Source organism: Crocodylus siamensis, chromosome 15, assembly GCF_052110815.1.
Source record: "Crocodylus siamensis isolate JL-2025a chromosome 15, ASM5211081v1, whole genome shotgun sequence".
Taxonomy (NCBI): Eukaryota; Metazoa; Chordata; order Crocodylia; family Crocodylidae; genus Crocodylus; species Crocodylus siamensis.
In genome coordinates this window covers 54,287,043-54,307,183 of record NC_143409.1, presented here as the reverse complement: position 1 = coordinate 54,307,183, position 20,141 = coordinate 54,287,043, and the positions used below count along the sequence as shown (strand labels likewise).

The window sequence follows — 20,141 nt, the reverse complement described above, 5'->3', positions numbered from 1 at the left end:
GATTAATATGTAAAATAATATCCTGCATCAAGCATAGAGCCCTAAATGAAGATCAGATGAGGATGGGATTATGGGGCAAAGTATTTATTGGGCAACCCCTGACTGCATGTCGCTGCGGTCGGGGACTGGCCCAGAGAGCAGCGAGCATAGTCCAGCCCGTCCCAAAGCTCGGTCTGGCCGTGCCAGGCTGCAGCCTCCCATGGCTGCTGTACTGAGTATAATGGCTCAAATAAGGAACTGGCTTTTGGGCTGGGATTACGGCTGGAAATCCTTTCGGGACCACCCCACATGGTGCCTCTTTGGCACCCGGGGACTCTCCTAGGGCCAGATTGTTCCAGATCTGTAAACCTGGGGGACATCACCACTAGCTGTCATGTCCAGCCAGATAAACAATGTTTCAATTATATCTGGGTAGTGTGGATGTCGGGTTGTTAAATTACCTGAAGGTTAAATCACTTGAGTGTGATTAGGTCTTTTTGGGTTTTTGGCTGCACCTCCAGAAATGTTATACATCTCATCCAGTGCACCAAATGCCCCGAGGGGAAATATGTTGGAGAAACCAAACAACAACCGTGCACCAGAATGAATGCGCACCGAAAATCCATCAGAGGCAAGAATCCCCAACTACCTGCGGGTGCTCCCTCCTCGCAGGAGGAGTCTCTCCCTCTCCGATCGCTCAGTTCTAATCTGCACAGGGGACTTACAAAACACCTTTCATAGACAAGCCTACGAACTTCACTTCATAAATCTACTGGAGACAAAAAACCATGGACTCAACATATACATTGGTTTTCTGTGACACATTACAACCTGCCTGACATCCAATGCACCGGGTACCTGCCTGATGGCCTCTCTTCTACCTTTTTACTCTATCACTGCACTGTCTCCCTTCAGCCTTTTTTTCCCTGCTCCCCTCCCCCATCCCTCCCTTCACTTTCTCTGCTTCACCTTTTTTTTTTTCTAATTCTACCTGTTTACATTTTTACTGACATCCTGCCACACTTTTAACTTCCTTCATTTCCTGGAGTCTCAGAACAGCAGAGACTCCCCCTGCCTGAAGAAGGGTGACTGCACCTGAAAGCTTGCCAAGAACCTTTTCCCAACTACTCAGTTGATCTAATAAAAGACATGGCATCTACTCAAAGACCCTTGCCTGCCATTAGGTGTTTCTGAACTTTTCAAATGTAGTCACTTGACTCCAAGACTTTCCCCCACCTCGCCCAGCACACAACTAGGGTCGGGGGTTGTGACTTTTTTCCATTGTCTCCTGTTCTGGTGACCCATCTTGCTGCTCTGGGCTTTGAGATCCTTCTGCTCATTTGCTGCTGAACTTTGGCTTATATCATATTAATTTTGAGTATCAAAAAGTTAGAATATGCCTTGGGAAGATGTAAGGGGAAGCACTGGCTATGAGGAGGATACAGTCAGTGCCTTCCTCCATGAATTGCCACAGTTAGAGAAAGAAGGTTACCAAATGGAGAAAGTCATAGAAACACAGTGACATTCAGAAAATGGCTCTGTAACTTCTGGCACAAGGGGGTTGAAATCTAAGACATTAAATATACAGCTTCAAAACAACGTTTGCCCCAGAATCTCAGCATCCTGCAGGGATCAGGAAACATAAGGTTTCCCCTTGAAGGCTGGCAGAAGCAAGATGCAGGGGTGGCCAGGAATACAGCTAGGCAGTGTGGAGAGCAGCTCCCTGCAGGTAAGTCCATGGGGGTGCAGAGGAAGTGGGGGGCAGATTGAAGCCTCCACTGTGAGGGAGGGAGTGGAGCAGAGGCTGGGGGCACCGCCCAGCCAAGTGCATGGGGCCAGGGCGTGAAGCAGGATGGAGCCATGAGTGACTCATCCAGGGGTTGCAGGGCATGTGGGGGGGGAAGCTCTCCAAAGCTGCGTTCACTCCCCCCTGGGGGAGCACATGACCCCTGAGATTTTTGTTCAGGGCAAGGGTCGATGTGGGCTGCCTGCTGCAAGCCTGGGGCTCCCCACCCTGCTGCCCTCCCCCTGGGAGCCCTGTGCCACCATGGTGAAGTGCCCCCTGCCCAACCACCAGCAGCTTGAGTAGCTGTGGCACAGAGTTGTAGCCCAGGGCTGCCAGGCAGACAATGGGTGCATAGGGCTGGTGCAGAGCTCCCAGAAGAAGAGCAGCAGGGTGGAGAGCCCTGAGTCTGTAGTGGGCAGCCCACATGTGCCCCTGGGCTGCTCAGCTCTCCTCTGGCCAAGCTGCTGGCAGAAGTGGGGGTGGGGATGAGGGCAGGCATATATCCCATCTTTACATTTTAAAAAGGTCACCATAGGTGCTGGGGTCTGGCTACTGCTGCCCTGGCACATATGGATCTGGGATCCCAAAGCAGTCGGAGAATCCACCATCCTCGTGATAGGTCCCATGGATGGCAGTGAAGAGCCCTGCCTGCTTCCCTCCCACCCCACTCTGCCCAAGGCCTGAGCATAGACTGGACCCAAGGACTTTGCCTGGCACTTAATGAGGAAGTAAACAGCTGCACCATGATTAGCATCCGGTTGGACTCTGTTTCTGAAAGCGGGAAGGGGCCTGTAAGCAAGGGAATCCCTAAACCCGTCCCCACCACTGCACGGGCCATGTGTCCCCTCCCATCGGTGCCCGGTGTCTGCTCCAACCCCTGCTGTCCTTAGCAGGGTCAGTCAGCCACTCCCTCCCCTAGTGCCCAGGGTCTCCTCCCTCCCCATGCGAGGGTCACTCACTCTTCCTGCTCTTGTCCCAGGCCACTCTCAGGGCTGCACCCAGGCTCACGTGCTCCATGCAGCAGGTGTAATTGTGGTTCCTGCTGGGATCAATCTTGATGGTGGCCCAGGTCTGGTAATACCCATCTGCACTGGGAATGACTCCTGAGCAGGTTGTCGCCTGGGTCTGCGCCCCTTGACAACAGCCGTGTCTTTGGGGTAGAAGCCGTGGATCCGACAGGACAGGTTGGTGAGTCTGTCCCAGGATGATGGCCTCTCTCTCTCGCCTGTCCCTTGGGGTGCTCTGGGAGGAAGGAGACACCCATTAGAGCAACTGCCCCTGCTGGAATATTGGGCCTGAGATCCCTGCCAGGAGGCCGGGCTGGGCCCCTGCGCTGGGCCATACAAAGCCACCTCCACTGGTTATTTCAGTCAGGAGCAGACAGTGTCGTGGCAGGAGCACAGGGGACAGGAGACACAGCAGCACTGGGCTCGGGGGCTGCGGGAACAGGGTCCAATACAACGATACAGCAGATCTCTTGTTCTCAGACACACGGCCAGGGTACAGACACCCCATGTGCTCTTCCCAGCTGGGGGAGGGGAGGCTGACCAGGGCAAGGACAAGGCACAGTGAATCCCATGGCAGCACTGGGGTTTTGCCCATTGGCTGGACTGAGATGCAATGCTCCCCCCACCAGACACAGGGGGTGAGGTGGGTGTTCCCCAGGGGGTGCCCTGGTCAGTGCTGCCCTGGGTGGGTGACACCAGGACTCACTGCTCTGCAGCGCTGCCTTCCCGTGCTGCAGGTACTTCCGCAGCACCTCGATGCAGGTCTCCTTCAGCTAGCCTCTTGCCACATGAAGGTGGGTGTGATCCTTATTCCACCTTTGCTGGGCCTGGGCCTGTGTTGAGACTGCTACACTGAAGCACCTTTTCAGGTCATAGCTGGTGAAGTCTCCCCCACTGTAGCCAAACTGCATGTAGCCTCCAGCACAGCCGTCTTCACCATGCTTACAGCTGCACATGACACCCTGAAACACAGACACACACCCAGGCCCTGGGCCCAGACAGCAGGGCCGCAAAGCGCTGCCAGGCTGAGCAGGGGCAGAGATAACTTCACGATGGGAGTAGCTCTGGGACAGCTTGGGGGCTCCACTCACAGAGAACAAGGCTGCGAGGGCAGAACCGTGGCCCACACGCACCCTGGGAACCCAGGAGCCCAGGGCTGGGGCGGGGGGTGGGGGTGGGAATGAGCCCCTGGAAAGGAAAGGGCAAGGTCAGCAGAGCAGGAGGCAATGTGAAACCAGCCAGGGCGAGTCCAGGTTGGAAAGCAGAGCAGCGTTTCTCCTCGCAAGAGCAACACAGGACTGGCAGAGCAGCAGAAGCAGCGGGAGCAGAGCCCGAGCGGTGGATACTGCGGCTGCTCACAAAGCAGGGACTGGACTCTGCAGCCCCGGAGGTGCTCCCCAGGGCTGTGTCCCATTCAGCCCAACCCCTGCTCTGCCCCCCAGGAGGTGACAGGCCTGGTCCCTGCACCCCACAGCTCCCATTGCACGGATGTCTGAGTATCCACGGCCACTGCCCCACCACGGCCCCCACACGCCCGGGGGGCCCGGTCCTTCTCCCCCAGGATTCTCAACTCCTGCTTTCGCCTCCTCCTGCCTCCCTCCCCCTTTCCCCTCTTGTCCCTTTCTCTCCACCCTCCAACACCCACTCCCATCACCTGGTCCTTTTATGCCCCCCAAGACACTTCCACCTCGCTCTCAACCCTGGTGCCCACACCAGATTCTCTAGGGACCAGCAGCCCCTTTACTGCACTCCTTCCCCATACCAGGACCCCTCTGACCCTTCAACCAACTTCCCCCCCGAATCTAAGCTTCCCCCCCATCAAGCCCATCTCCTTGCCTGTTGTGCCACCACCTTTCCTCTGTGCCCCCTCCCCATTTTGCCCCAAGTCCTGGCCTCTGCTTGCTCAGCTCCCTCTAGGAGCAATGGTCTGTGTCTGGCTGAGCACGGAGCATGACAGCAGCATCAGAGCACAGGGCACAAGGGACAGCAGCCCCAGGGAGGAGAGTTGCTGAAGATTTTGCAAGCAGCACTGAGGGGTGGGAGATGGTAGGGGCATGGGGAACAGGCCCGGAAAAGGAGAAAGCACCCACCCAAGGCAAAGGGGCTTCAGGAAGGGTGTGGGTGGGGGGGCAGGAAGAGAAGTCTGCAGCAGGAGGAGATGCCCATCCCCTCTCTGGGGGCACGGGGCAGGGAGGCTCCCTCCCCTGTGTGGGCTGGGGAAGGGCAGAGCAGGGGGCTCCAGCCAGACCCTGCAGCTGGCACAGGGGAGGACCTGGCCCCCCTCGCCTGGCTGTCCTGGTGCCTGACACCAAGTTGCTCACCAGTGCCCTGGAAGGGGGCAGCCCCCACTTCCTTGCACATGGGGATGGGGTCTCTGCCATGACTGGAGGGGCCGGGACCTTCAAGGGCCCCGCACAGCGCAGGAGAGGAGAGGAGAGGAGAGGACACTTGGACGGAAGTACTGGGGGCTGCACAGTGGGGGTGAGCAGCACAGCCCAAGGCAGCTGCAGCCCCACAAGGAGCTCTGGGTTAGGGGGGCAGTCTCTGCTCCTGGCCCTGAACACCTCCAGCTGGTGACAGGACAGGGACCAGAGAGGTCATGCCTTCCAGCCCCTCAGGCCCGCCCCCCTGCCCTGGGCAAGAGGCGTGGGCAAGGGTCTGTCCCTGAAGGCTGCAGTGGAGCTACCAAACCCCTCCCTGCCTGGCCTCCTCCATGGGTCAGAGGCAGAACAGGCCCCTTGCCTCCCACGCCCCCCAGCCCTTGTCCCCCCAGTGTGATGGATCCCCCTCAGCTTCCCTCCAGGTTAGGCGAGGGTGGACTAGGGGCCAAGGCCTGGTCTCCAGAGCCAGGGAGGGCCTGGCTGTCACTGTGGGCTATAAACTACATGGCCCCTCCACCCCATCACCCCCTGCTTGGGCCAGGCCTGAGAGAAAGCTGTCAGTGGTGCAGGGCTCAGGGAGAATTGGGGGGTTGGGGGTGCAGTGGGGAAGTGTGAGGGGGGCGATGAGCCAACCCCCTGTGCCCCCTCCTCCCCAGTACATCAGGACAGCTGTTTCCCTCCTGCCCCGTGAGGTGACAGCCTGGGGAGTGGGGGCAGGGAGGCCCAAACCAGAGTCTGGTGCACCCATGGGCAGGGTGGGGAGCCAGACCCCATGTTGGGGGCAGAGGTGTCAGCCCCTCACCCCCAGGCCAAGCAGCTGGGCTCCGGGCTGTGTGAGGTGACAGGGACTGGGGGGGAAGGAGCCCCTTTAGCCCCAGGCTGGGCTGGGGACAGCCTGGGGGGAGTGGGGAGTGACTGCTGCAACCGCAGCCCCCCAGGTTGGATGAGCCACACGTTGAGTGTTGTTAAGTTTATCCTGGAAGTGTCTGATATGTTCAATAGCTGGTCGGTGAGGTTAATTCACATTGAAGGGTATTTGATAATCATGGTCATTAGTGTCTAAAGGGACCATGGACATTTGGGGGCTGTTTCTGGGGGAGTGCTGGGTATTGGCTGTTTGGGGTTATACAAGCTGGGGATTGGCACCCGGGGAATTAGATAAGGATTCATTCTTTTTTATTATTCCTTTGTTCCTTTAGGAACCCAGTAGTATCAGTTTTCCCAGGTTTCTGGGTGGAGGTCTTGAGCCCCAAACCCCCCAAATTGGAGCCTGGCCCTTTTAGCATGGTCAGAAGGATTACAAGTAGGTTGGGCACAAGTGGGTGAAATGTGAGGGGCACTGCTCGCCCTGTTTCGTGGAGAAAGGAGGTGCAGGGATGTAGACGAGGTCTACAAAGGTGGCAAAGTCTGCAGGGATTGTATCTCCGTGAAGAGAGGGAGAGAGGCAGAGAGAACGGCCGTCTGTGCTCCTTAGGGAGGGAGGGCAGGCTGGCCTCGGGGATTTGTCTCCGGACGAGAATTTTAGTGGTGTTTGTCCCACAAAATGTTTCTCCCAAAGGATGTTACTTGTAGGCTCTGCCAGGCCATCAGGGACACCTTGCTGTGGGGAGGCCGTCCAGCATCCCCAGTGCTCACAGGATAAGCACTGATCTGTTGTCCCGTGTTGAGGTGTTAAGACATGCATGTGTTTGCCAACTCTTCTTAAAGCCAGGGGAGTCGGACTCACCATTTTTGCACACCTGGTCCTGGCAACACTGATATGGGTGTCAATAATTGATCTAATGCTGTTGGATCCATCCAGCTTCACCTACAAGGGGCCTTTGGATGGTGTACTAGCAGGCAGGTTGGAGCGCAAATGCCGTCTGGGGTTGGGGAGAATCAACTCCTTTACTTCCAGTTAGGAGCCGGCTCTGTAAGCCTGAGTTTCCTCTGGAGTCTCTTCACATGGCATGAAGCCTCATTCATGCAGGTTTAGATTAGCTGAATCCGGGCATCTTCAACCAGGGCATGTGGGCAGGGGAGGGCTCTGCTGTAGGAGAGAGGCACCGCACTTGATTTCTGCAGATGGCATGATCTGGGCTTTGTTGCTCTGTTCTGGCCTGGATACCTGCAACCTCAGCCCCCGTGGGCCTAGTGTGGAACAGGGGGAAGCAGAGAGGGTCTCGGTTCCCAGCTCGAGGCAAATCTATAATGTTAAAGTTCAAAGTACCACAAGCTGCCCACTTTGGGGAAGTCTCTCTCTCTTCGGTTGTTCTTTGAAGATCAAGATGTTAGGTAGGTAATTGCCCACGCCCAGCGGCGATGCATAGGGAGTGCGCGGTAGTGCACACTGCTGCACCCCGTGACAGCAGCGTTCCCGGGCAGGCGAGAGCACTGGTGCCCCTCCTGAGAGCGCTGGCTGGGGAGTGCACCAGGAGAAGCGGTACCCCCGCAGCCCACCCCACCAACCCGGAGGTGCCAGTGGCTCTCGGGTGCCAGGTGCAGGTCAGCAGGATGGGTCGTGGGGCGACTGCCCCCCTGACTCAGGAGGCACCAGTCAGTCGCCCATGCTCACGCCGGTTGCAGGCCCACTGGTGACTAATCAGTCCAACTGCAGAGAGGCAATCCTGCTGCAGCCGTTCCACATGTGTAGCTGACTGCTGCTGCATGAGCGTGGAGCTTTCCTCCTCCTCCTCGATGCTGGCTCTGCACAGACATTTGAAGAAGGCTGTTGCCTTTTTTGCTTTGGAGCCAGGAAGGGAGATGGGGGGAAGGTACAAATGAGCCTTCTTGCTCTGTTCCCCTTCGACTCCCTCTCAGTGAGAGGGGATCTTGGGAAAGGTGAAGCTGGTTTGTGACTAATTCCTCACTCTGCCTTTCTCTCTGCTCTGCTGTCCTTGTTTGTCCTCCTTGGCTGCCAGGTGCCTGTTCCTATGCCAGCCACTGCTTCAGCCCACGCCCCAGCCCACGCTTCTCTGTGCCACAAACCTGAGCTGCTCCCTGGCCCTGCGGCTCATCCCTTGGTTGCTATGGAGAGCGAGGACCACCCTGACCAGTCCCACGGCACAGTGTGGGATGAAGGCTGGATGGAAAAGTCCCTCTGGGACTGACTGACTGCTCTTTCCCACCGGCCCCAGCTCTTTTCACTCTGCAGTACCTCCTGCCGGCAGTGTCAAAGTCTCTGCAGGGCTCTGTGGACAGCAGCTCCTTGAGGGCTGCGACAGCAAGGCCCAGCATATGCCAGCAGGCCCTGGATGCCTCGCCCGAGCTCTGGGAGAGCAAGAACTGTGTCCACGAGCTGGTGCAGGGCTGCCTCTGTGGCGAGGTCCGCAGCCTCCTGCCCCTCTACGGCTAGAGTCAGAGCGGGCCAACCCGGTAGCCAGGACCAGAGGTGGGGGAGAGCCTGCATTCACCCGGGGGCTTGGTGGCACCCTGGAGTGGCCTGCGCCTCCCTTGCTTTAAGCCTATCCGAAGGAACAGCCAGCCCAAGTCAGAGCCGCGGCCTGGCCCGACCTGGCCCACGGCGGGTCCCTTGGGTGGGGGGGACACCCCAGATCAGGTGGCCCTGAGGGCTGAGTGCCCGGAGCATCGTGTAGCTGGGTGTGCACCAGCCCCTCTCCTCCCGGGGGGAGAGGGCAGAGGCAGGGGTGACTGGTGCCCCCTGCATCTGGAGGGGCACAATTCGTGGGCGGGCCCAGGGGTGGGCCAAAAGCCCTGTATCCACTCCTACACTTCTGTGCTGCGGCTTCGTGCCTCCCCCCAACATGCCACCCGCCCGCACGACCAAAACATTGCCCCATCCTGAGTGGTACTGGGGGCCAATCTTGGGGGGGTGGGCAAGTGCCCCCTCCCATCTCCCCTCACCAGTTGCCTGTGGAGAGTGGAAGTGTCCATCGCCATCCCAGGCAGCCTGGGCTCTGGGGCCTGCAGGTCCAGGGAAGGGGATACAACCAAGGCACTGCCAGGACCACAGCTAGTGCAGCGCGGACCGGCAGTGGGAGGTGTGTTGGGGGAGCGACCCAGGTTGGAGCAAAGCCGGCTCAGTACCTGCCCGATGTGCTGTTCTCAAAAGACCAAGGAGTTAAGCTTACAGAACAATAAAGTTTGCTTATTCAGAGATCCCTCTCAGCCTGCCCCTCTGCACGTCCAACACGGCTCCCTCCTCTCTCTGCTGGGCTAGTTTAATAACGTATACATAGGCAGAAAAGGTTCTTTGGGCAAATCTGATCTCTTTTATTAGACCAACTTAAATAGTTGGAAAAATTCTTTCTTGCCAGCTTTTGGGCACAAACACCCTTTGACAGGCTGAGGAAGCATCTGCAGTTGGTGTGTGCTCTTCCTGGATGGCGTGGTAAAGAATCAAAGAAGAGCACAGACCTAGTATAAATACGTCCTCAGCCTGACGAAGGGTACTTGTATCCGAAAGTTTGCAAAGAAGAATTTTTCCAACTATTTCAGTTGTTCTAATAAAAGACATCAGATCTACCCAAAGAGCCTTGTCTGCCTATGTCCTTAGACCAACATAGCTACAGCCTGTACCACTGATAACTTATACATACCATTCTTAAAAGTATCCACGCATCTTCCCCTTTACATGTAACGTGTCTCCATATAATACTAACATTGGAGGTTTAGTTCAACCCATAGTTAAAGCACATTTTAATGGGTCTCTGTTAGTCTTGGTGTTGGTTTTTTAGCTCTAAGTGATCTTCTCAAATTCTCTGTACTCTCAATCCTTATTGGTTCAATTCTTTAGTTTCCTTGTTCAGATGTCTCCACTTTTCTCTCATTTTTCAATCTTCTTTGTAGTTTCTTCTTGCTTTCTTGTTAGTTCTGTTTCCTTTGGTGAATCTCATGATTGCTGCTTCTGATGCTGCTTCTTCTTTCCCCTTTATAAGCTGCAAGTGTCCTTCTGTTCCTTCTTAACACCTGTCCTTCTCGTGTGACTACTTTGTAGGATCTGGGGGAAACTAGTGCTTTTTGTTTCCTCTTTGTCCAGCTGAAATAAGCTTGTGCACTTGTGGTAACTCCCGGGAACCCCTGTCATAGTAGTTTTTGTTTGAGTTTGATGATTTTTTTAATGTTTTCATGTTTTGTTTTTCACTCTGATGAGCATCACCCACAAGGTTTGGCAGGCTGGTTTTGAGTTTCTTGTTAAACAGCATCTCTGCTGGGGACAATCCATGTTTCATGGGCATTGCCCTGTAATTTAAGAGTGACAGGTAAGTATCGGTGTGTGAATCTGTAGCTTTTTTCAACAATTTCTTCAGTATTTGTACTTCATTTTCCACCAGACCTTTGGATCGTGGGTATCTAGGACTTCAAGTGCTGTGATGGAATCCATATTTGTTTGCAAACTCTTTAAAATCAAGACAATTGAATTGAGGTCAGCTGTCTGTTCTCACAACTTGTAGAATCCCACAAAAACATTTGAAGCGAGTTATGACATGGGCTGCTGTTGTGCTTTCGAGCAATGCACTTTCAGAGGAATGAGAAGAATACTCCACCATTAATACATATTTTTTTCAATGCCCACTTGATACCATGGAGTTACGGGCTCCTTCATGACCATCATGGGCGCTTTTATTTGTGCTGATCTGTACTTTAGGCACATTGTACAAACCTTTACAGCATCTTTTATGTCATTATTTATGTTGGGCCAACATAGAGCACCCCTTGCTCTCCTGTTGCATTTTTCAGCGCCTAGATGCCCCTCGTGTATTTTGTTTAGCACTGCTGGAACAACAAGTTGTGAGCCTTTGAACAAAATGCCAATATTGAGAGCTGTTCCTTGAACTGAGAGTAGGGGCTAGGTATATGTTTTCCAGGCTAAGCAGCACAAATTGCTGTGATCACTTTTTGCAATGTGGTGTCCCGAGCAGCAGCTTCTGCAATTAGTGCCCACAAGTTATCTGTGATAGGAATCACTCTTTTAATTAGATTAACATGTACTATGTCTGAGTCTGGCATTTTCCATTGTATCATATGCTCTGGACAATGTATCTGTAGCTGACCATTGTTTCTTCAAGCAATTCTCTTTGGCCTGTGCTTGCCTGCTTCACAGTGATGTCCTCCTTTATATATTGTTTATGTGTTGCCTTAGGGTTTTACAGTCTTGTAATCCTGCCTAGTTCAGTGTGTTCTGTTTTCCCCTGCAGCTTCTGCAGCCTGGCATCTGTTATCTCACCCACTTGGCACATTCTAACTTACTTTCCCAAATTAAGCTCAGGATCCTCTAGCAGTCTTTTCCTGAGGTTTGTATCCTTTATATCCTATATTATTTGGTCTCTGATCACGGACTTTTTTAGATCTCCAAAGTTGCATGTCTAGTTCAGCAGTCTGAGGTCACTGACAAACTCCTCTATTGTCTCACATTCTTTCTTCTGTCTTGTGTGGAAATGGTACTGTTCACAAGTTTCATTTTGTTTGGGTATGTGTAACAGAGAACCTGGGGCTCTCTGTTCCTTTAAGACGAAAAGCAGCCCACACAGGGAGCTCTGCAGGCTAGGCAGGGCACCCAGTTGCAGGTTGCCAGGGCAACAAGCTAATGGATAATTACTAGCAAGTACCTTCAGGTGGTCAGCTGATCAGATGCAGGCAGGGCCCAGGGAACATATAAGCCCAAGGCTGGGGCTGGCAGGGGGAGTCTCTCCCTGGCTGCCACAAGGGAAAGAGCTCCTGTCCAGGGGAACCTGGGATACTGGGGTAGTGAAGGTTTATACTCTTAAACAGGAAGAAGGCTGCTGCAGGTTGTTATCTATGTTATAGCCCAGGGGCTTGTGTTTATGTTCTGTTTATACAGTGGACTGGGATGAGGCTATAATGGGAGGAGGAGGCTTCATTAGTGCCAGTGATGGCACAGCCACAGAGGGGCTGGACAGCCCAGCACCAGTGAGGGCATAGCTGTAGAGGGGCTGGAGAGCCTGGCGCCAGTGAGGATACAACCACAGAGGGGCCAGGGGCTGGCAGGCAAGGGCAGGGGTCAAGTGAATGGAAAGGACAAACAAAGCTAGTGCCTCAAAGTCAGATCTGGTTCAGCGGGTCTAGGCTAGAAGGCCTAGCTAGATAAAAGGGGAGAAGGCTGAAGCCCCAACAGAGGGGCTACATACCTGTAACACCTGCAAGGCATGGGGCATGGTAAAAAGGAGGTTTTGGACCTTAAGTCTCTGGGTGCCCAGCTGAGCACAGTTGACTGTAGTGGCCCAGCCAAGGGCCTGTGACTGTAGAGGCCCAGCCAGTGCGACTGAGGCCTTGCAAAAGGCCATGGGCAGCCTCCCTATTTATTTATATAACATCAAGGTGTAGTGAGCGAGATAGAGGGGCACCCTAGTGTGGGAGTGGGGGCACGGTCGCAGAGCCACCTAAGGACATCGTGGCCACCCCTGGGATCCTGACCTGTTACAGCATACAATATTCCTCAACCTTTTTTATTCATTTGCCATAGCTTTTCTGTTCTTCTGACAGTTGTAGGCTATTATAGCGAGACAGAACTTCTGGGCCTGCTATGTTTAAAAAAAATAGCTACCTTGAGAGGGTCTTCCCTCTCTGCAGCTCCACTGGCCACCCTATATATGGTGAAGCTCTGCTTCAATTTCTTCCCGTTTTCTGCTGCATTGCTGGACCGCTTTAACTCCCCTGGAAGTCTGAGAAAGTGCATTTTTCTATCATTCTTCACACCCACTCCTGGTACCTTATGTTGTTCTCCAAAGACATATGTAAAATGTATACAGACATATGTTAAATGTATGCAGCGATAATGCCTGTTTATTCGGAGGGCCCTGGTTTCTTCCTCTCTCTGCTGGGCAAGTGTAACAACTTATACATAACACTGCTCAAGGTATCTACACAACCTGCTACATCTCCCGTGTCTCATTCCCACAGCTGAATGATGCCCAGGGGAGCCTGCACCACTTCCCAAGGAGCCCACAGAAAAGGAGAGAGCAGCACAGAGCAAGTGCTGCAGCCCATTCTCTCCTTCCAAGCACTTCACTTTAGGCATGATTTTGCCAAATCAAAGTGCCTTGTTCTGGGACAGCAAATACCTCATGTGTGACATTAAAACTGCTTGGCTGTGGGTGGGCAGGGTGGGGGCAGGGGGAGCTGTGGACATTGCTTGTTGTGGGTTTTGAACATTGCTTGTTTGTAGCAAAAGGAAAAAAAAGGCAAGGTGACATGGTCTTGGAAAGGCGTCTTAGAGCAGGGAAATGAGCAGGGCTTGCATGAATCAGTGCCCTGCAGCTCCCTTCTCTCTCTCTCTCTGTCTCCTATAAGATAAACTTCACAGTGTCTGTTTGCAGGGACTAAGCTGCTGCTCAGCTTGTGCAGCTCCGGCTTGCCCAGCGCACAGCGCCTGCTCTCTGCATCCTGGGGGTGACACCAGGACAAGGCTGTCCACAAGGAGACTCACATGGGTAGCACCATCAGGGCATGGGCAAACCAGGATAAGGGGAACTGCTTTTATCTAACCTGGTGCCCAGATGGCTGGACACCGTGCTGCTGTTGTGGATGCCAGGCTGCACCGGGGCATCAGCTGCTCGGTGCCGGGTGTGCAGAGGAGGCCTCGCTGGGCAGGGGCAGCCCCACATACTCTGACATTTTGCACTGATCTTAGGTCCAACAGACACAACTTTCTTTCCTCCTCTCCCTTTTCCTTTCCTTCTGTTTGTGGGTGGGGGAGGTGGGGCTGGGTGGAGAAAGTCTAACATTGTCAAATCTTCGTTAGAGAAGAAACGTGCACATCTGGCAGCTTGGGGCTATTTCAGTACATGAGCTTTTCTCCCCGCCCCCCATCCTGTCTGGAGGCTTCTCGCTGGGGCCGGGCTGGGGCTGTGACTGGGCCAGGACGCAGAGCGGGGCTGGGGGCAGTGGGAGGTGTTGGGGGCTGGAGCTCTCTCCTGGCAGCACGCTTGTCCCACCTCATCCCATCCTGGCGAGGCCTTTCTGAGCCTCCTGCTGGCAGCAGCCCAGCCACGTCCTGCGCCCAGACTGGGCGCATCCTCCAAGGTCCCCGAGCGCCGGGAAGGCGCCTGCCTGCTGGCAGCGGGGTCCGTGGGAGGGCAGGACCCCTCGTGCTGCTGCAGCTGTCCCCGACACGGGCTGTATTCCAGCGGTGGGATGCAGCGGGTCGGGGAGCTTGGCGCAGGGGAGTGGGAGGCAGGACACCTGGCTTCTCTCCCAGCTCTGGGCGCGAGCTGGGGTCCGGTGGGTTAGAGCAGGGCCAAGGGGGCCAAGCACTCCCAGTGCAGATCCACCTGCCAGACCTGGGCCAGAACAGAGGTCGACGCCAACAGCAACCACAGCTGCACCTGCTCCGTATGCGGAGCACGTGAGCATGGATGCTGGATCCCTGCGCGTGCCCTGCACACGCGTAAGTGACCCTGCACGGGGCCGGGCACGAGTGGAGGGAGGGGCTGACTGACCCCTGTGACCTTCACCTTTACATCCAAGCCAACATGGCTGCTTTTATTTCTTATTTCGTGCCTCTCAGTTGCTGCCGAGATGCAGCTTCTCTGCTGGAAAAGACGGCAAACTTGCAAAAGGAGGGAAGAATAAGGGTGCAGGTTGTGGTAGTCGTGTTGCTCTAAGGACAGCGGCAGCCCAGGTGCTTTGGCTGAAGCTGACCTCTTTTATTAGAGGAACTCAAATAGTTGGGGGGGGAGATTTCTTACCCAGCTTTTGGGTTTAAAAGCCCCTCCGCCAGGCTGAGGAGGCCTCAGCAGCTCTTCTTGGATGGAGCCGGTTCAGCCTCCCACCCTCGGCCTGGCAGGGGGATTAACCCGGAGGCGCGGGGAAAGCCCCCCCGCGGCCGAGCGCGGCTGGTAGAGGATCGGGCTCGCGCGGCCGCGGGACGAGTCAGCCGCGGGGAAGCTCCGGCTCCGGCGGCGGTGTCGGTGTCGGTCCCGCCGCTGCGGGCAGACACGTCTCCGTGCCCCCCGCCCCCGTCGGGCTTCTCGCGCCCGCCCCGAGCCCCCGCGAGCCCCGCCCCCCGCGTGGAGCCGCCCCGGGCGTCACGGCGTGTCGGGCAGGGCCAAGCCTCGCGGGTCGCTCGGCGCGGGCCGCGTGCTCGGCGCTGTCCAGCCGGCGCTAGCTCGGCTCTGCCGGCCCGCACCATGGCCGGCTGCGGGGCGCCGTGCGGGGCGGGCGAGGAGGTCCGCACCGGGGTGAGTAGGGGCCGCGCTGGGGCTGCTTCAGGAGCCAGAGGAGCCCCCTCCCCCCACGGGGCAGCCCCCCGCCCCGGGGGGCTGCGGGCACCGGGCGCTGCGGGGGGGGCGCGGGTCGGTCCGTCCCGTCCCGCCCCGCCCCGCCCCCCGCGCGGCCCCGCCGCCGCCGCTTTCGCTTTCCCTTTCCCTCGGCGAGCTCCGGCCCGGGGGGGGGGGGCGGGGGCGCTGTCCGCCCGCCGCCCCCTCCCCCCGCGCTGACCCCGGCCGGGCCGTGTCCTTCCCCAGACCACCATCATGGCGGTGGAGTTCGACGGCGGGGTCGTGGTGGGCTCCGACTCCCGCGTGTCTGCGGGGTAAGTGCCGGGGCGGGGCGGGCGCGGTGACGCCCGTTGCGTGGCGGGCGCTCAGAGGCGATGCGGGGTGGGCGGCCGTGTCCGGCCGGGACAGGCGAAGCTCGGCAGGGCCTGCGGCGGGACCGGCCTCGTCCTGGGTCGCACCCCGTGCGGATTTCCATTCTGGCGGGATGCCTCTCCGTGGACGTCTCCGCCAGCGCCACGGGCCCGTGGGGCACCTGGCGGAGCCAGTGGGCACGGAGCAGCCCTGGCCCCAGAGCGGGCAGACAGGGCGAGGGGGTGAGGCCTGCCCCGCAGCCACAGCCTGGCCCCGGTGGCGCGTCCCCGTGCCAGGGGGCTGGAGAGCGTGAGGCCAATGGTGGCAGTGGTGGTGGGGCCCTCAGGCAGCCATTTTGTGTCCTGTCCCACGAAGACCTCAGCACAAAATGGCTGCTGGCACCCCAACAGGACCATGGACAAGATGGAGCGGGGTCTGGGGCCTGGTCTCCAGAGCCAGGGAGCGCCAGGCCGTCACCCTGGGCTATATGCTAGATGGCCCGCTCCACCCTGTCACCCGCCTGCAGCAGGGGGGCTGGGACAGAGCGTCTGTGACGTGCGGCTTGGGGGCACCAGGCTGGCAGTTCCTTCTGCCAATGCCACCTTGGTCAGGGCCGATGCCCGCCTGCTGCTGAGCTCACCCGCCTCCTCCCGGGGCAGAATAGCCCCGGAGCTGCCCTGCTCCCCTCCCGGTTCTGCCCCAGGGGTGCAAGAACGGCAGTTTCTCAAGTTTGGGGGGAGGGCTGGGGGGGGAGGTCCTGCTTCCAGGTGTCATTCAGGGGAGAGCAGGGACCAGATCTTTTCTGGTCCTGGGAGCAGGTGCTTATATCTTTTCCCTACCTGGGGGAAATAAAAAAGAAAGGCAGTTCCTGCATCTCGTTTCAGAGCTGGGTACGGGGCATTTCCTTTAGAGGGAGGTAGGGTCTGGGGCGCAGACTCGGCTCCAGAGAAGGGGGCATTGGGGTGCGCTCTAGGAAAGGTGGGTGCCAAGGTTTGGGGGGCGAGGACAGGCTCTGAGCATTACTGGAGAGCTCATCCAGGGGCAGGCCCGGCTGGGGCGGGGGTGTTTGCACTCATGTTTGCCGGGTCTCTCCCCAGGGAGGCCGTGGTGAACCGGGTCTTTGACAAGCTGGCTCCACTCCACAAGCGCATCTACTGTGCCCTCTCCGGCTCCGCGGCCGACGCTCAGGCCATCGCTGACATGGTGCATTACCACTTGGAGCTGCACAGGTAGGGGTGGGCAGAGCAGGGCTGGACCCAGCAGGATGGGATCCGTGTGCCCCAGTTGCCCCAGTCGAGCTCTGGTGCCTTCCCCCCACAGCATGGACATGGATGATCCACCTCTGGTCCTGGCAGCTGCCACCCTGGTGAGGGGCATCAGCTACAAGTACAAAGAGGAGCTCTCAGCCCATCTCATGGTGGCCGGTTGGGACTGCAGGAAGGGAGGGCAGGTGAGGCTGGGACAGGGCTGAGGGGGCAAGTGGAGGAGTCTCGGTGCAGCTCAGACCCCCAGATGAGGTTGGGCCCGTGTGTGACCAGAAGCTGCGCAGACTGGGATCGGGGCCTCTGTTGTGCCCACATGGTCCCTGCCCAGTTCTTTGCAGTTCTGCAGAGCAGCAAAATAGAGGGGTGGTGAGAGACCTGGGCCCAGAGAGGGGCAGGGGCAGGCTGAGCCCGGGGTCAGCCAGCAATGCTGGGCAGAGACTCCCTTCCTGCCGACACACGTGTGACCCATGATCCCCCACCCCCTCCACCCTCCAGGTACACACACATTGCTCTCCCAGCACCCCACACCGGGGCAGCAGCTGGCAGCCGGGGCCAAGACCCCAAGGGCTGGGAGGTGGATCCAAGACACCTGCCAGATTTGGGCCCAGGCACTTGGCATGTTGGGCACAAGGGTCTCCGTGGCCGTGGCTGAGTCCCTGGTGCTGTGCCACTGGCTGCAGATAGACTAGGGTCACCTCTTGCTTCTCCCACAGGTATACGGCACGCTGGGGGGCATGCTGACCCGCCAGCCCTTCGCCATCGGGGGCTCTGGCAGCTCCTACATCTACGGCTACGTGGATGCTGCCTACAAGCCAGGGATGAAGCTTGAGGAGTGTCAGCAGTTCACCAAGAACGGTACCTGCTCTGGCCAGGGGTCACTGTGGCCTGGCTCAGGGTGTGGGGTAGGGGAAGGGGCAAGGGTCCTTCTCCTCCAAGGGGGTGGTTAACTGACCCTTCATCTCCCTGCCTCTTCCCCCCAGCCATAGCTCTGGCCATGAGCAGGGACGGCTCCAGCGGGGGGGTCATCTATCTCATGACCATCACCAAGGCAGGCGCGGAGGAGCAGGTGTTCCTGGGCGACGACATCCCCAAGTTCTACGACGAGTGACCTCTGTGCTGTGCCGCCTGGCACTCCCAACAATAAAACCTGGAAGAGAGGAGCAGAGCTGCATGTGCCCATCTGTGCCCAGACTCTGGGGCTGGGGTGGGGCTGGGGCTGGCTGGCGGGAATCAGCCCCGAGCCAGGAGACGTTAGCAGGAGGGATTTGTAGCCTGGTGCCCTTGAGCCCCACGCTATGGACAGCTGCCTCTTAGCCCACCCTGCAGCAGGCCTGGCCCGGGCATGGGGTGATGGGCTGGGGGGGTGATATAGTATATAGCCTGTGGTGATGGCCTGGCCCTCCCTGGGACTGGACACCAGGCTGCAGACCCTGCTCCGTTTTGTCCATGGTCCCACCATGGTGCAGCTATTTTGTGCCCTTCAGCCTGCACAGGACAGGGCACAAATTGACCACGTGAGCAGACCCTTCCTCACCACCACCATCACTACTGCTGTTGGGCTCATACTCCCCAGTCACCCTGGCAGGGGGATGAGTTGCTGGGGACAGGCCATGGGGCTGTGACTGGAAAGCAGGGCCTCAACCCCCGCCAGCTCCCCAGGGTGCCCCATGGAGCGCAGCCCCTGGCACTGGGGCAAGGGTTACGCGAGAGCTATTGGGCAGCTCTCTCCTGTCCATGGCTCAGAGCTAGGGGGTCTGTGATTAACACTGAATTGACACTCTGCACCAGAGCCTGGCCCAGTGGGGCCAAGCAGGGAGGAGGCCGGGTCCCGCGGCTGCCGTGGCCAGGCTCGCTGTGCTGGGTCCCATCACCTGGTTGTGCCTTTTTGTCTGGGCCAGGCCAGTAGTCACCTCTGGCAGGTCCTGCCGAGGCAGCAGCTCCCTTTGCCACCCCGGGCAGTGCTTTCCCTCCTCTCTCAGGGTTTCTGGGAAGTGACAGAGTCCCTGACTGGCCACGCCTAGCTGATTTTCCTGGTGTTTCCAGCGTGGGTGCATGGTCACAGGGTGCAGGGCTATGGCCCAGCCCCCTGGGCTGGCACAGGCTCCAGCAGGCATTACCTGCTCCAACACAGGCTGGCACCAGAGCAGGAGGGAGGGGTCCCTACACAACCTGGGTGGGTGGGACACCCAACAGAAGCCCCCACAGGCCGGGTGTTGTGGTTCGGTTAGGGTAGTGAGAAGCGTGGACCTCCAGGGGTGGGGGTAGGACAAAGGACCATCACCTGCACGTACAGACCTGGGGTTGGGGTTAGGGTTAGGGCCAGGGCCAGGCTTAGGGTTCAGGTTAAAGCTAGGCCTAGGCTTTAGGGTTTGGGTTAGAGTTAGAGTTAAGTCTAGGTTTAGGGCAGGGGCGAGCAAAATATGGCCCACAAGCCAGATCTGTCCCACAGAGGGATTTTAACCAGTCCGTGGCAGGGGGCAGCCTGGGCCTTGGCGCGTGCAGTCAGCCCTGCTACCCCAGGTGGGCAGTGGGGCTAGGGCAACGTGGCGGCTGGACTTGCTTCCCAGAAGCCCTGGTGGCAGTGGCTCCTTCCGGCTGCCACCGCGTGGCTTGGCTCCTGGGCCTGTCCCGTCTGCCCGCACCCGGCGCGGGGGGTGGGGTGTGCGTGGGCAGGGCGTGCAGGAGGGGGCTGCGGGCAGGCGGGGAGGGTGTTCGGGAGCGGGCCGGGGGGTGAGGCCAGGATCACGGGGTGGGATCGTGAAGCAGTGACGGCGTGAGGCTGGGCCCGGGGCCAGGGCCGAGACGCGATTCCCTGCCCGCACGCCTCTGCCACGGGCACCGGGTGTGTGTGCGGGGCGTAGGGGGAGCAGATCGTGACGCTGCCCGAGCTGCCATCACCCTGCCGTTGATCCAGGGCCTCCCCTGAGACTGGCCAGCGCCGGGGGCACAGCGGGCCACGGGGGCCGGATGTGGCCTCTTGGGGAGTGTCGGTGAGCTGTCGCTTGGGGCAGGGCTGCTGATCCAGCCCACTGCAGCTCGCCAAAACTCCCTCGGCGCCCCGCGGGCCCAAATAATTGCCCACCCCTGGCTTAGGCTGAGGGACTTGCTGCCTGTGCCTGTGAGGGCTTAGCCACTGTGCACCTTTCCCCAGCCCGGCCGTGTGACCCCTCGCGGCCCCCTGCCCCACAGCTCCT

The 20,141-nt window shown here is 58.2% G+C and overlaps 2 protein-coding genes and 1 pseudogene across 2 annotated transcripts in view; 2 read left to right on the top strand and 1 right to left on the bottom strand.

Moving 5' to 3' along the window:
* LOC149852907 (BOLA class I histocompatibility antigen, alpha chain BL3-7-like) overlaps window positions 1-20,141 on the top strand; it is a 622,447-nt gene that overhangs the window by 211,281 nt on the left and 391,025 nt on the right. The window lies entirely within an intron of this gene.
* LOC149852925 (major histocompatibility complex class I-related protein 1-like) lies at window positions 2,717-3,712 on the bottom strand (annotated as a pseudogene).
* On the top strand, window positions 15,088-18,102 carry PSMB9 (proteasome 20S subunit beta 9). The gene is made up of 6 exons (XM_090028724.1): window positions 15,088-15,292; window positions 15,578-15,645; window positions 16,780-16,911; window positions 17,003-17,132; window positions 17,661-17,802; window positions 17,928-18,102. The coding sequence occupies exons 1-6, from the start codon at window positions 15,242-15,244 to the stop codon at window positions 18,053-18,055; spliced, it is 651 nt and encodes a 216-aa protein (XP_089884850.1). The 5' UTR covers window positions 15,088-15,241; the 3' UTR covers window positions 18,056-18,102.